This window comes from Ochotona curzoniae, unplaced genomic scaffold (genome assembly GCF_017591425.1).
Source record: "Ochotona curzoniae isolate NIBS_2020 unplaced genomic scaffold, NIBS_Ocur_1.0 scaffold_4763, whole genome shotgun sequence".
Taxonomy (NCBI): Eukaryota; Metazoa; Chordata; class Mammalia; order Lagomorpha; family Ochotonidae; genus Ochotona; species Ochotona curzoniae.
In genome coordinates, this window is record NW_024467123.1 from 4,661,329 (window position 1) to 4,676,865 (window position 15,537).

Genomic DNA, 15,537 nt, shown 5'->3' on the forward strand with positions numbered 1-15,537 from the left:
TCTCATGTCCACCATGTCCTATCTCACCCCCTCACCAAGACGACCTGATTACGCAGCCCCAGAAAACAGCTGGGAATTGAGACCGGGTACGCTGCACTTGCCGGCTTGAGTGCCAGGTCCTTGCTGCCTCCTGGCCTGGCTGCTGCTCTGGGCTCAGCCCTGCCTCATGGAGCCAGCCCTGGGGATCTGCTTCCCCAGCAGGTGGCATAGCAGCACTAGGAGGCTGTGTATTAGAGGTCAGGAGTTGGTACACCGTGAGTTATTTGTGGCTCCAGGATCTGCTCTTTCTCCTGGGCCCAGGATAGGGGGTGAAGGCACACCCCCCACTTCTGACAACACTGTGCTCTCCCCCCAGCTCCAAGAAAGTGTGAGGTGTTTTGGGAGAAGTGTGGGTACTAGACAAGCCAAGGCAATTCAGCTTGGACCCTACAGCGGGAACCCTGCCCCTTTCCTGCAGCCCTCCCTGCCCCCCCGGCAAGCTCTCCTTGGAGAGGGTACACAGTTGACATTCGATCTCTTTAAATGCAAGTTGTCCAGAACTGAGAGGGAGAGTTTTCTGTCTCTAGAATCTGTTGCTTTTCTGTATTTGTCCCCCTAGAAGCTGTGGTTGGGGGATCCTGGCACCTAGCCAGTCCCCAGGGGAGTCAGGCCAAAGCCAGGGCTCCATCCTTTCCTTTCCCTAGGGAGCTCTCCCATTGCCTTGCCTAGCTCTACCCAGCACTGTCTCCCAGTTGATAAAACTCCCCGTGTCTTCCCAAGCTCAAAATAGCTCTTGCGTGGGCTATATTAGGAAAGGGCCAATATGGAGCTTTCATTTTGTCTCCATTTTTGGCCAGTGCCTACAGCTGCCTTGTACTTCACTCCCTTCCCCCACTGCCTTGGCAGTCCAGTGCCCCCCGCCCGCTACAGAGAGCAGTGTTGGCCTGGTGGGAAGGGGGATGCCCCCATCCTGCCATAGGCTCCTTCTGTGGTATTGGCTCCCGTGCCCTGCTCAGCTTCTGCCAGAGAACCCAAGGCTGAGATGTCCATGGCAGACACAACTCAACAGCCACCAGTACCAGCTCTTGGAGAGGATAACCCAGAGGCAAGACCCGCCCAGGTGGCCTGTGGGATGTTGCCTTTGTGGCCAGCCCCAGAAAGGGTGAGGAGAAGGGGTCAGTGGGAATACCTAGGTCACCGCATTTGCTCCTCTGCCTGCCTCCCAGAGGCTTTGAGCTGCCCGGGGAGTCAGGCAAGAAGCTTTCCCCAGGAATTGGACAAAAATCAGCTCTGATCCTGCGCTCTTCCTGCTGCCCATCTCAACTTTATAAAATCGATGATACCTACTGCCCAAATGAGTTGTATAGACTAAACAGGACTCTTGAGTCTGAGCCTGCCTCAATAGGGGATACAGGTACAATGGATGCACACGCAACTTAGCTGTGGCCAAATCTGCTGCCTGCAAGAGGTTAGACATGTGGCCCCGGGTGGTGGCCTAGGCCAGGCCGAGGCTGTCCTGGACTAGCTCGGAGACCCTGGCCCTTCCCTACCTGCCTTGCCTGGGACAGGAGCACCAGCTTTGGCTTGGGCTGGGCCACACTAGCCTGTCTTTCCTGGGCCTGCTGCTCAGCCTATCAAGTGATTATTTAAACAGAGAAGTGGGTACCCTGAGAGACTCTTCTAGGTAGCCTTCCTGGACAGCTCCCAGCCGTAGAGAACACACTTTTCCACCTTGCTTCTGCCTCATGGTTCCTAGAGGAGTGTGGACCAAAGCATCTGCTTGCCCTGGAGCTCCTGAAGGAAGCAGAGGGTGGGGCTGACTCCTCTCCCAGCAGGTTGACAGGTCCTGGTCTCCCTGCCACGTGGAGTCAGTTAGACCCAGGTGCCAGTCTTAGCTGCTACTTTCAAGCTGTGTGATATTGAATATATTATTTTCCCTATTTAAACTTCCATTTTCCCTCTGTAGAAGGGCAATCATGTGCCCCCCCCCCCCGTGTTCACTGCGAGGCAAAGACAAGTGATTGTTGGCTGTTTCCAGGCTGGAAAGAGGATTCCACAAGAGGAGATGCTCTCATCACTGCAGCTGGCCTCCAGGGTGGAGGCAAGGGTCCCAGCCACTGGAGCCCATCTTCCCAAACTGGCTGACCTACCAGCTCATCAAGGGCAGGCTAAGGAGACTGGCTCTATTCCACTAGTCCACCCCTGAGTTCTCTGGCCGGAAGCCCCTGAGGAAAAACGTCAGCAGAGTGGACGCATAGCTCAGCTGCTCTTGGCCAGCAGTGCTACCCACTGCCAGAGGCCAGCTTCACGCAGGAGCTCAGAGAGCATAGGTGAGAGGGACAAGCAGCAAGGCACTCAGCCAGCAGCAAGCTGGTGGGGCCCAGCATGCCTTGTGCAGGGTGCCAGGCTCCTGGTTGGACTCCCACATGCACCAGCTGGATGAATCGGGGCAGTGACCACATGGGGTTCCCCATCTTGCGGAAGGTGTGCCAACACACTGTGTCTCTTTTATCCTCCTCCAACCCCAGGGCACTGTGCCAGGCCTCCCACTGCATGCTGGGCAGGCAGAGCATCAGGCTGTGCTGCCCTAACTTGGCTTGTTCTGCATCCAGCACCCACCCCCCCCCCCCAGGCACAGATAATGGTGCAGTTGTGGACTCAGGAGGAGCAGTTGAGTGTGAAGGGTTCCTCACCCTCCATCACCTACCCCAAGGCCCACCTACATGATCTGAACCCATGGCCCATTGAGTCCCAGCCATTAGACTATGGTGGGGTTGCTACTTCCCAACCTTTATCCTGCAATCCCTTTCTCCTCTGGCTACTGTTTCCTTGCTGCTCTGCCTTGGCCAGGGTCACTCCCACCCAGCTCAGGCACTATCTCCTCTAGCCAGCCTTCCTGGACTACTCCCAGCTCTACAGAACTCATTTTTCCATCTTGTTTCTGCCTCAGGGCTCCAAGAGGAGTGTGGACCAAAGTGCCTACTTGCCCTGGAGCTCCTGAGGCAACAGGCAAGCAGGCACTGGCCCGTTTTTGGAGGGTGTGACCTGGTATGAAAGTTTGGGAGGCCACACATGGTGCCTGGAGACCACTTAACGGCCAAACCACTAGACTGGGACTTCAGCTTCTCAAGGCCTTGGTTCCCCCTGGGCCAAGTCTGACCCGGCGTCTGGGTAGCTGTTTGAAGCTGCGACGTGGCTGGCTCCTGGCAGAGGGCAATGGGATTGTGCTGTGGTCAGCTATGGTGGCTCATGTGTTTGTGGCTGGTGGGATGGAGTCCAGTGCCTCTCTTTGACCACCTGACCAGGCGTCCACCGAGCACCCTGGCCTCGGGAGGGCCCCAGACCACACGTGCAGAGTTGTGTGCCCACTACCTACCCTCCAAGGAGTCCGGCACCTGAGGCCTTCCCTCGGAGGCTCATGTGATACAGCTGAGCCATCTCCCTCAGGGTCTCTGCCGAGTACAGGCCAATGGGGTTGTTATACTGCCTCAGCTGGCGTGAGCCCTGGGCCCCCTGGGCCCCCTCTGAGCTGGTCTTGGTGCCCGGGCTGCCCTGTGAAGGAATGGGGTCCAAGACCTCCACAGATGGCGAGCAGATAGAGGCCTGAGAGAAGGCAGGACTGAAGGCGCACCCCAGCTCCGGCGTGCCCGGGGTGCCCAGGCCGGCCCTGGCCTCGGGGCTGCCGTTCGTGTCCAGAGCAGGGTCCTGGCCCAAGGGGCAGCGCCATGCAGGGGAGAGAGAAGAGAGCAGTTAGAAGCCACACACACTCAAGAGCTTCTGTGTGGACCTAGAACCAAAGTGTTAGTGTAAGTGCCCCCGCAGCCTGCCACCCACCCCCGCAGCTCGCTGCCCTGAGCACCTGCAGCTCACTGCCCCAAGCATCTGCAGCTAGCTGTCTTGAGCACCTGCAGGGGCACAGGAGAGGTTTATCCACAGGAAAAGACCTATGGCATGCAGGCTGGCATCCAGCTGGACAGAATACAAAACCTGGACAGAAAACCAAGCCAAGACTGCCACCCCTAGGACAGCCCAGGGAAGAGATGTGGTGCCAGGGTGCCATGGGAACACCCCCGTGCTGTGTCTGCCCCTGCCTTGCCTCTACCTACTTGGTCCCTAGGTTACTGCAAAGCAGGCAGGCAGAGCATAGGGGCAGAAAGGATGGCTGAGGAAGTAGGTGGGCTGGCACTCAGTCCCACCTGGTTCTTCTCCCATCCTGTGCCCATCCCAACCCCCTGGCAGCTTTCTCTACCCTTCCCCACCCCAAATCTGTCTGCAATGACACCAAAGGGCAAGGCCTACAGGAGAGAAGCTGAACCCTCGGTGGTTGCAGCTGCTTAGTAGTGGTTCAAATAGAGCCTGGGACTCAATTATAAGTCTAGGGCCATGACTGTGCTATGCTGTACCCCATGCTTGCCTCTAAGGCTGCAGGGGTGCAGAGCGGGGGCATCAGGTGGTACAGGTGGCTGAACAGAAGTGGGAGCAAGATGTACAATGTAGGAGATACTCTGAGGCCAGCAGCCCCTCCACACCTGGGAGCTCCTCCTGGTGGCTGACTCAAGTAGGAGGGCCTTTGCCATGATCACCCCAGTCCCTATTCTCTCAAACAGATAAGGATCAGAGGTTTCTAGATCCATTTTTGCTGTCTGGGTGGGAGGCTGTGCTGTGACCCAAGACTGGTGTTCAGTCACAAGCCCTGGGGTGGTGGCTAGCTTCCACCAGGCAGGCACCCTAGACTCAGTGCTTCCTGGGGAGCTTGCACAGCTTCCCCTGTGTTTTCTGACCCCTTCAGCAGGCTTAGTTGCAGCAGGCACAGGCCAGGGCTATGCTTCAGGAACCCCAGGCACCAACAGTCAGCACTTACCTTCTGATGGGGGATTACCGGCAGTGGTGACTGAACTGGAGGTGCGGTCGTAGAGATGGGAATGGGACGCTTTGACCTAGAGAAGCCAGAAGGCGACAGGTGAGGACAGTGGGCCTTGGAAGAGGGGAGCTCCTCTCTGGGCTGAGAGGGGAAAGCAACAGAATGCGGGGCAGCTAGGTCAGAGGGCTGTGACCCACTGCCCATTCCTTAGCCCAGGTTGTCCTGGGGAAGGCATTCGGTCTGAGCGAGCTGGAGAAGTCATGGCTCTTGGGCATGCTGGCCAGCACCACACAGCCTTTGCTGTGTCCTTGGGAGGCTGCCTGGGCAAAGAACTGGGCTTCCAGGCCCAGCTGCCCACGTGCTGGCATGTGCAGAGGCGGCAATGTTGTCAGTCTCTAGCACTTGGGACTTCCCTCCCTGCAAGTTTCAAGGCCCAAGGCTGAGTGTGTGTAATGGCTACACCGCAGCCTCTTGTTTGGTGTTCCCCGCCTTCCCCTCCAGCAACCCAGCTTCTGCTCCCTACCCCTACCCCTGCCTGGAGGGCAGCCACCTACTTCTGCAGGGTGAGACTCAGGTTGTAGCTGGCAGACTTGATCTTGTTTTGGGCCTCCAGATGGGTCATGGTATCTGTGTTGACGCCGTCGATGGCCACCACGAGGTCACCCTGGCTGAGCTGGGACTGGGCTGCCTTGCTTCCTGGAGTGATCTGGTTGGATGGCAGAAGTGGAGGGGGAAAGTGAGCGTAAATGGGGTGGTCTCGGGGAAGTCGTCAGGCTGTATTAAGTCATCAGGTGTTCTGGTCACTCTGGACAGTTAGTCTGCTGCCCTACGGCCACCCTGTTTGCTAGCCCTCTGTGTCTGGCTGTGGTCATGGGACCACTAGCTCTGGCATGTAGCATGAGGGTGGAAGCAGGGCATGCCCACCCAGTCGGCTTGCTGGCTTTCTGGTCACAGAGGATGAAGGAGGACAGCCAGGACACTAACTGAAAGGCACCTAGATTCTGCAGTCACTGCCTGGACGACAGCCAGTTAAGGAGCATCCCGTGAGATAGTGCATGAGTGAGAAATCAGCTTTCATGTGTGCTAGGTGACGGTGATGCGGCAACTGTTTGTTTCTTAAAAGATTTATTTGTTTCTATTGGAAAGGCAGATTTACAGAGAGAGAAACCAAGAAAGACCTCCCACCCTTGGATTCACTTCCCAGATGGCTGTAACAGCTGGAGCCGAGTTGAACTGATCCAAAGCCAGGAGCCAGGAGCCCCTTCCAGGTCTCCCACACAAGTGCAGGGTCCCAAGGCTTTGGGTCATCCTCTACTGCTTTCCCAGGCCACAGGCAGGAAACTGGATGGGAAATGGAGCAGTCAGGACATGAACCAGTGCCCCTATGGGATGTCTACAGGCAGAGGATTAGCCAATTGAGCCGTTGAGCTTAGCCAGCTGTTTGTTGTATGGGTTAGCATACTATCACCCTGTACTCTGCAAGTCCATGGGATACTGTCCAGGCTCCCAGAGGGAAGAGAGTTGCAGGAGCTAAGACTCAGCAGCACTGTGAGACACCAAGAGGCAAGCGGGTAGGACAAATGCCACCCCCCCACCACCAAAAGCACCCTAATGCAGGTGCTACCATGGCTGTGAGTGAGAGTCAGGTCAGCTGGAAGACAGGGTATGGATTAGGGCTCACAGACCCACTACAGTCTTCCAGAAAGGCAGGTACAGGTGTGTGGGTCAGTTTCCATTGACATCACAGAATCTTGGAGTCGGAAAGTCCTATCTCCAGTGTCACTACACTACACCTAGGAAAACACGCCGCGCACAGGACACACAAAATTCCAGAGAACGTAACTCCCCTGGCCCTCCCCTGGTGATATCAGCACCCCCCATCCATGACATCACATGGCATTCTTTTCTGGCTCCTCCCCCAGTGACATCACAGGAAGGAGGAGCCTCTGAAACAGTGTACAAAGTGTGGCTAGAGAGTGTCCCTTGGCCCTGCCTATACAGCACATCCCCCCTAGCCAGTTTTCCTAGCTTCTCCCAGCATAGCCCAGTCACCTTCCTGGCTATAATCCAGGGACAAGGCCAGCTCCTAACATTCGCAAAGCCAGAATCAGGGCAAGTCCTGGAAGGAACCCAGAGAGGATTTGGGGAGAGCCCCTGGCCTTGAGTGTCAAGTCTGAATGGGCCTCTGGCTAGGCCCTAGCTTTGCAGACAGGTGTGGAAGTCTCCTGCTGACTCCCTTTGGGGAAATCCCAGCACAACCAGGGCACCCTGTCTTCCCACATGGACCCTGCAATGGTATCTGTGCCAGCACATCCAGTGGCCCAAATCCCCATCCTATACCATGTAAAGCAAGCAGGACCAGGGGAGCTCTTGCCAGTTGCTATCAAATATTTTAGGCCCCAGGGATTTCTGAACATAGGAATACTCTTCAACAGGTGCATGGAAAATGTATATTATGAGAAAAAGTCCAATCCATAGGTTTCAAAAGTATTGGCAACGAGATGAACAGCTTTTAATTCTGCTTGAGGTACATATCCCCAGATACACTGCCATAGGGTTTCTGTGCTCAAAGCAGGAGTGGGTCACTGCCTTCAACAGTAGGAGATGAAAACAAACAAAAAAAGTCAACACAAGCAATGTGGTGTTCTAGACCAAGAAGAGACTCGAGACTAAGCAGTCCAGCTGGGTACCCTGAAGAAAGTGTGATTTCCAGATGCCACTGGCTCCCCCGGTAGGGTTATGTAATGACTCCCAGCACGTTACCCCAGACATGTTCAAGCAGAGAAAACTGGACGTGAACACCTACACGTTCCTCCCCACTCCCCCCACCACACTCTCACCTTAACATTCCTCTTAACTTTCATCACATACTCAGGCATTGGCCCAGTTTGCTGCACCAGCATTTCAAAGCCAAATGGCTACACCCCCAGACTGCTCCCCTTCAGGTGGGTTCTGCAGCACTTGCACTAGCCTGCAGGGGTAGCTAACTGCAGATCACTCCCTGGAAAAGTTTCCACACAGCCAGGACACCCCCACACGTCGTTTCTAAAAACTTACAGGGATGGGGAAACATCATTCTGAAGCTAATGAAGAGGAGCAGTTGCAGACCCACCTAGAAGGAAAGGAGATTCTGCCAGGCAGGATGGGTGTGTCCAGAAGATTCTGACAGTATGGGCAAGGCCACCAGAATGATATCCCCATCAGCTGGGGCCAGTCCAGCTGGGACTGACCGTCTTCCTCTGGTAGTACAGCCTTCTCTGGGCCTTCTTGCCCCTTCCCAATCTTCAGAAGTGGGCTGGGTGATCCTTGGTCCTGGGAGGGAAGCTCTCAGGCCCTGTAGGCCCTGTTCGGTTGCCAAGCAACCCACAGGAGAATTTCTGAGCTGGCTCCAGCCTGCCCCTGATGCCTTTTTCCCTTGCACCTGCGTGTGCTGTCAGGGCTCAGCTGGCCTGGCCCTTGGCTGCCCTGAGCACGGCCCAGTAGCCCTCAGGGTGGAGGTGGGACTCTTGATCTCCCCTTCTAGGGGACACTGCTCTATTGTATCCCCAGGGTGTCCTTAGAAAAGGAAGCAGGGATCTTTAGGATGCCTTAAGGATGCCATTAGATGCCTTCCTTCCACTTGCAGGAGCAGCCTGCTCAGGTGGGGGTGGGACAGGGTCATGCTTGGACCTTGCCCTGAGCTTGGGACTCTTGTCTAATCCTCTGTATTCTTCCTGCTCCTATTGTCCCAGGAAGGGGCCTGAGCATCTGAATCCTTAAAAGGTTCTTGCTCATGTGTGTGTGTGTGTAAATCTTTGGAAGGAGTCTTTCATTCTCACTCTACTTCCCAATCCGCTCCACCATCAGCACCTCTCACCCTCAAGTAGAACCTAGAAAGCCCTAAGTGTGGGGGACCCGAATCCAATCTCCAAAGCTCCCCAGCCCAGGTGCTCTTCAGGGTGGCTGGGCCAAGCTCTAGGGCAGCCCACAGGACCACACTGGAAAGGCTGAAGCAGCCAAGGGAGGAGTCAGGTCTCAGACTTGGAGCTTTCATGTCCCAGGCCAGCAACTCCCACTTTCTCTTGGGATTCTTGTGAGGGTTACATGGTTGAATAGAAAGTGCAAGGCTGAGAAAGTAACTACAAAGCACAGCTTCTGACCCAGGCTGCCTCCCACAGGAACTGCCAGAGGCCTAAGGCTGATGGCCACATCCCTAAGCTTCCTGGGAACTAAGAATCAGAGTGGGCAGAGAGGGAGATCGGCCCCGATGATAACCAGTCCTGAGCAAGCCTGTTATCCCAGGAAGGGCCTGGGTGTCAGGGCAAATGGGAGCAAAGTTGTGTCCAGGGTCCTGGGGTGGTCCAGGACTGGGTGGCCCCAGGCTGGGATGGGCTGCAACCCCAGCCAGGCCAGCTCTTCCCTTGCTTCTGTTCCGTGAAGGGTACAGCTCCCAACAGCCCCTTTCTGCCAGCCCAACTCAGCCTGTCCTCCCCACACAGTACATATGACTTATACAACTGAATCACCATCATGCTTGTTGCCTTCCCATCTGACCTCCCACTGACTCCAGCCTTCACCTTCTCCCTGGATCTACTACTGCATCTCCACAGCCCCAGCCCCACCAGTCTCTTCTGTGCTCCAAAGGCTTCTCAGCCTTGCTTGCTCCTGCAGGCTTCTGCTGTGACCTCTCCACCTCCATCTCCAGGTGGCCAGAAAAGTGACCTGCAGGAGCTGTCTGGGCTGGAAACTTCCCTCTCACACCCAGCTCTCTGGGCCTAGGTCAAGGGAGGGGTTCCTGCTCCCTTTGCTAGCTGGATCCACACCCTATTCTGACCCTGCTCCTTCTATTGTTCCTGCAGTTTCGCCTGGGTCCTAGCAATGATCACACAGCCCTGTGGGCAGAGTCTCCTGAAGCCTTCCAGGATGGGGACAGTCCCTGAATGAGACTTAGGGAGCTGTGGAGGGGAACCCCACAAGCCTGGTTGGAAGGAGGGTCTAGGGTCAGCTTCCCAGGGCTGTGGCCTTCAGACTCTGAAGTGGGCTTGGAGATGGTTCTGAGCTGGGGGCAGGGCTGGCTTCTCCCCCTGGCTGCTGCTGCTGAAGTCTCTGTCCTTATCTCTCACTGTGCTGGATGGAGAGAGCTGGCTGGGAGGGGCCCTGAGGAGGCGCCCCTGACCTTCAGGGGGCTGCTATAAACAGCACAGCCTGTCAGCACTACTAGGCGCTGCCCAAGAAACAGCACGAGGCCTCCAGTGGCCTCGGGATTCCAGGAATTGTCGGCACAGCCACCCCCAGAATAGGCTAGGCCTGGCCCCTTCCCCCTTGCTCCTCCCCAGGGACCCCCAGCCCGCAGACTCTGCATGCATAGTCACTGGAAGAAGACTGATAAAGACAGAAACCTAAACCAGCAAAGTGGTGGAGGCGCCAGGTCTCCCATCAGCCACAGAAAAAAAGTCCTTCCGCAGGTAGCTGGTAGAACAGCTGGCAGGTTAGACAGGTTAGAGAACTGGAGGCTACCCAGGTGAGACGACTGTGCTAACATGACACAGCCAGAGGGGGCAGAGCTGAGCCATCCCTCAGGCGCTTGGAGCTGCTCCCTGTCTCCCAGTGGCTCCCACCCCTCCCCCACTTCCTGAGGGATTGGCTGGGGTGAGAGGTCAGGTTGCAAGCCAAAGCACCTGCCCAGGATAAAGGCATTTCTCTTCAGCCGCCCGTTCCCAGTCCTAGGGGTGGGGTTTCCCAGCCTGGGACCCCCTGGAGGGAGACCCTGTGAGGCCACCTCTCGGCCCACATTGACGCTGTGTTAGTGGGAGTGCAGGTGTTCCTGTGATTCCCCCGCCCCAACTTCTCATCCCAGGTAACAGGAGTCTGAGTTGAGGAGTAGCAGGTGTACCTATAGCTGAATGGGGTCAGGCTTCTCCCAGTTGGGTTAGAGGAGCCAGGGCAGGCACTGGAGCCAGGGGTCAAACTGGATTCCAGCCAAAGCCATCTCCGTCCCTTGAGGGAGAGCGAGCATGGGCACTTGAGTGGCACAAGAATCCTGGCCCTGGGGGTGCTGACTCTCTCTGGGGAGAAGCAGGGTCTGCCTTTGCTAGCCCTCCCACCTCCCCAGCAAAGCCCCACAGCAAAGACTTAGCTGAGAATGCCCAAGCAGTGTCTACTGGCCTGTGGTGAGAAGCAGGTAGTGCCATGTTCCTGAGAGAAGCCATGGTGCCCACCCATCTCTGCCCTCCCCGTACCCTGCCTAATATGTGGCTTCTATTTTTAAAAGTGCCCCCAGTCACTGGCTCCAGTATGTCCCAACACCCCCTCCCTGCAGCGAGGACATTCTCCTGCTGTCTAGCTTAAGGCCTCTGTGCTGGCCACTTAAGCCCCTGGCCTGCCAGGGTCAGGTGGTGCATAGGCCCTGGGTGAGGTCATTGGCTATCCTGGGTGCCTCTGAGCTCGGCGGCTAATTCGTACCCACAGAATGGGGCAGAGAGCACACGTAGGAGGAGGCTCAGGGGGGTGGGTCTGGGGGACTCATGGACTCAGAACCAAGCAGGGCCCCCAGGCTCTACCCATTACATGCCAGGAGCAGGTGGAGGAACCAAACAGGGTCTAGACAGCAGTGAGCTCCTGAGGTTCAAACAGACCGTGCTGCGACATCAGGGTGTGCAAGACTTCTGGGTGTGAGACCCACCAGGGATCTCCAGGAAAGTGGGTCTGGCAGGCAGAGACTGGGGAGAGAATGAGCCAGGGTGCCCACTGCAGGGGAAGGCTCAGGCCAGCACTGCCTCCAAGGAGCACAGCTTTGTGGTTGAGATGAGGCTGTTCCCAGGGTACTCTTGAATGGGACTTGACCTTGGGAACCCCCAAGTGCCTACACCAAGTTCCAGAATCAAGTCTGGCCTTCGTGCCCCTCTGCTGAACACCTCCCAGTCTTCCATGCCACCTATTGCAGCTCTGTCCCCCAGTTCAAGAAAAAGAAATGATTTCCCTATAACCACGGGTGGGCACAGTCAGACATGCCAGCCCCACATGATGCTCCAGAGCAGCCTTGGGAGGCTCACCCTGCTCCCTTATGCACGACCAACCCCACCAAGGCTCAACCACCTCAGGGATGAGGTTTGTCCTTCCCCCTGTGTGCCTCTAGGCAGAATACTGGTAAGACTGGTCTGGCCTTGGGACCTCCAGCTACAGCTCTGCAAAGACTTACTAGCCTGAGAATCACTTTACTAGACACAGATGGACTGAGCACCAGCCATACTCCAGGTTCAAGGTCCTGGCCTTGAAGATGGGGCCAGAACGGTGGTAGAGCTTCCCAGACAGGACGTGCAGTTTCTGGCCTCTGTGCAGGCTTAGGGGCCAGGCCACAGCCACCCAGACACCCTCCTACACACACACATGCTACGCAGCCCCTGCAGGCCATGTCCCTAGGTGAGCACAGGGGGACCAAGACATGAGACATACAAGCAAAGCAGCCTCAGGGGAGTGGACAGATGCCTAGGCAGGTGTGGGAAGAAGGGCCAGGTCCCTAAAGCCTCACGGCGCCAGGGGGAGGAGGAATTGCTGTCTTAGGGCTGGGATAGAATAGGTGCTGGCATCTAGTAATCCATCCAGCCAAACTTCACACCACAAGAGAGGGACAGCAAGGTCAGCAATCCGTCCACCGCCAATCACCTGTCCTCTCTCTCTGCGCTAGGCATGCTGATCTCCCAAAGCAGCCGCCCACCTCCCAGACAATCTTCAGGTCTTGGGGGGAGGGGTGGCTTGGGAAACCTCTAAATACTGCTTTCCTGTCTCTTGTGGAAACTCAGCATTTCCTTCTCAGCTCAAAACACCCGCCACTTGCCCATGACATCACATGCTGCTAACAGGCCAGCTGGCTCCAGAGGGCCAATGCTGACTGGACACAGGGAGGACAGACAGGCAGACAGTGATGGGTGGCCCTCTCTGGGTGGCAGGCCCAGGGCAGTGTACACTCACCCTGGAGATGGTGAGGGGCATGTTGAAGTCCTTGCCCCCCTGTAGACGGAAGCCCCAGGGCCCAGGCCCGGTCAGAGTCACGCTGTATGACATATTAGCACTGATGGCAGATGCTCCTGTAGACACAAAGGGGAGAGGCAGTCGTGTAAGAGGACCCTCCCATAGCCCACCACCACTGCCCCAACCTCGGCCCCAGCCAGGCTTGCCTGCTTTGTCCCCTGCTGCCCAGCGAGGCGACGTGGAGCTCCAGAGCAGCTCCTAAGAATAGCTGGGAGGGAATGCCATCGACACTGATATGTGCCCTCTGCTGCGCCCATAAATGGACTGTAACCCTACACTGCACCCGCCCGCCTGCCCGTGGCCTCCCAGCTGGTCCACTGTGACTCATTCGGCTAATATAGTCCCTGGGGAGGGGTGTCCAGCACCCAGGGGGCAGGAAGGGAGGCCTGGCCAGGTGAATGGTAACACCCTGGCCTCTCGCCCGGTGTCTGCACCCCAGTCCCCCAAGCCCTGTAGAGCTCTGGGAGACTGTGGGCTGAACAACCTGTGGGCAGAGTCTGTTCCCCTAGGCTCCTGACTATCCTGCACTCTGCTAAGGGTTTGAGCTCAAGCCTTGTCTAGTGTGAGGGCCCTGCTGTTGACTAAGGCTGAGCTTTAGCTCAGGGCTATCCAACCTTGAACATGATCATCGTGATTAGCAGCAGCTCTGGGCTCTTGCCACAGCACAGGGCACTGTCCACTGCTATCTCCTGGGATTACAGGAGGCTGCCACCTTGGCCCACAAAAGCCAAGACTTGGAAAGCTAAATGACTTCTCCAAGGTCACACGGGGAGTGGCCCGAGGCCACACTGGAGACTGGGCTCGGGCCAAGGGGGGTGCCTGCCAGATAATGTGTTCCCAGCAGCTTGGGATGCCTCCCGGAACCCTTTCTGAGGGGGTTGTGCTCTTGCCCACACCCCTTGGCCAGGGTCTGGAGGCAGCTGCACCCCCTGCCATTTACAGGCTCTCTGGGGGCCCAGCTGGTTATTCCTGGCTCTCCTGCCTCACTTGTGCCCTGGAAAACTTGACAGCAGCATGGAAAGCCACAGCTGCCAAGCCCCACACCAGGCCCCGTGCCCTTTGGGCAGAAATGGCAGGGATGGGGTGGTCAGGGGAAGGAGGAGATGACAGTGACAGGAAGATGTCACTCGCTCAGCTGCTAGAACACAGGGCCAGAGGAGCCCAGAAGAAGCGAGTGTGTTCAGTCCACACCCCAGCGATAGCATGTATCTAGATGGGGGCACAGGAACCTCTAGGGACTCCTGCCCACGTGAATTTGGGGTCAGATTGTCCCTAAGAAGCCCTAAGACCCTGGATGGTATGCAGATAGATCACAGCTCTCCTTAGCTTTCCAGCTGAGGAAACTGAGGCCCTGAAAGGGACAGCCAGGTCATCTGCTTGCTGGCTCTCTCTGAGCATGCTCTGACCTGAATGGGCCCCGAGGACTCAGTCCAAGGCAGTGGCCAGCACCCCTGGCCCCCGCCCTGCCCCAGCTTCACACTCCAGGACCAGGCGCACAACAGGAACATCATGTTAGGAGGTAGTCTGCCTACTGGCCCAAGGTCATGAAAAAATTCAAGCTAGGGAGGGACCTGTGTTCTCACCTTGTAGCAGCCATACCCACCTGTCCTATTAGCCTTGGCTGGCCCCACACTGCCACCCACCCATAATGCCAGCCTTGTCCTATCTCTCCTAAGAGCACCTGCCTGTCCTGCCGGGATAGGGCAGGAACCAGCAGCAGGGGGAGGTAGAAGGTACTCAGGTGAAGCTGTACCTGAAGCTGCGAGTTCTTTCTCTGGACTCTGGCTCCCTGCTGCCTGATGCTCTTGTCCCTAGGGTAGCAGAAGGATGCTCTTCAAAGGAAAGGCCAGCCTCCCTCCCCCTGCCTCCCCTGGGAGGCCTAGAGCCAGCGGAAGAGCAGCTGGCACCCGTGCCTGGGGCGGAGCTCAGCAGCTCATTGGGGAGGGGCCAGCAGCTGGCCTGGCCTAGCACCCTCCTCCGCTCCACCCTGCCTCCCTGCAGTTTGAGGTAGGCTCTGTGGAGGGAGGGTCCCTAGGGGGTACGAGAGAGCAAAGAAAGAGAAGCTGCAAGAAGCATTAAGGCCAGGCCCTGGCTTTCTCTCCCCTCACAGCACCAACAGGTAGAGACTGTATTCACACAGGAGGCTTTCTATGCTTTTTATTCTCCCATACCCTGGGACATCCACATAGCCCTGGGTTGAACTTGGAGCACTGATGTGAGACAGCACAAGTGCAGTATGTGAGCATGAGCTTGAGGACTTTTGGGAGGTGGTGTACCCACATACCCTGCATGCATGGGAACTGTGCATGGGACCGGAAGGCAGTACGGAGAATCCAGGCATGTGAAGAAAGCGAACACTGTGCTGTTGCCTCTTCCAGCCGCAGGAGCCAGAGCTGCAGAGTCGGCCTTCCGGGGCCACTGAAGTGCCCAGCCTGGATACACAGATGGCTGGAGCTGCCTGATGCATAAACAGCTGGCGTGTCCCCTGGAGCCATCACCATTATCCCCCATTGTGGGGACAAACACAGCACACAGTGTCTGAGGGGAGTTGGACAGTTGCTGAGCTGGAGGCAACAGCAGGCTCTGAGCCTGCAGGGCATGGGAAGTGCAGCATGGAGTCACTCAGGGTCATACGCCAGCAGTAATCCTGGATTTGAATGTGTGTGTGTGGCTGGGTGAAGGGTGTCGGA

The 15,537-nt window shown here is 56.9% G+C and overlaps 1 protein-coding gene across 11 annotated transcripts in view; it reads right to left on the minus strand.

Moving 5' to 3' along the window:
- The window catches only part of LDB3 (LIM domain binding 3), a 56,507-nt gene extending 43,622 nt beyond the window's left edge, over positions 1-12,885 (minus strand). For 5 of the 11 annotated variants that reach the window (XM_040970447.1, XM_040970443.1, XM_040970442.1 and 2 more), the window contains exons 1-4: positions 12,788-12,880; positions 5,395-5,546; positions 4,841-4,916; positions 3,356-3,684 (exon numbers count right to left, since the gene is read on the minus strand). In XM_040970447.1, coding sequence (XP_040826381.1) covers positions 3,356-3,684; positions 4,841-4,916; positions 5,395-5,546; positions 12,788-12,880 — 650 coding nt within the window. Of the gene's footprint in view, positions 1-3,355; positions 3,685-4,840; positions 4,917-5,394; positions 5,547-12,787 lie in introns of all 11 variants that reach the window. The other 6 variants (XM_040970449.1, XM_040970445.1, XM_040970444.1 and 3 more) reach the window with 2 other exon arrangements.
- Between the last annotated feature and the right edge of the window lie 2,652 nt (positions 12,886-15,537).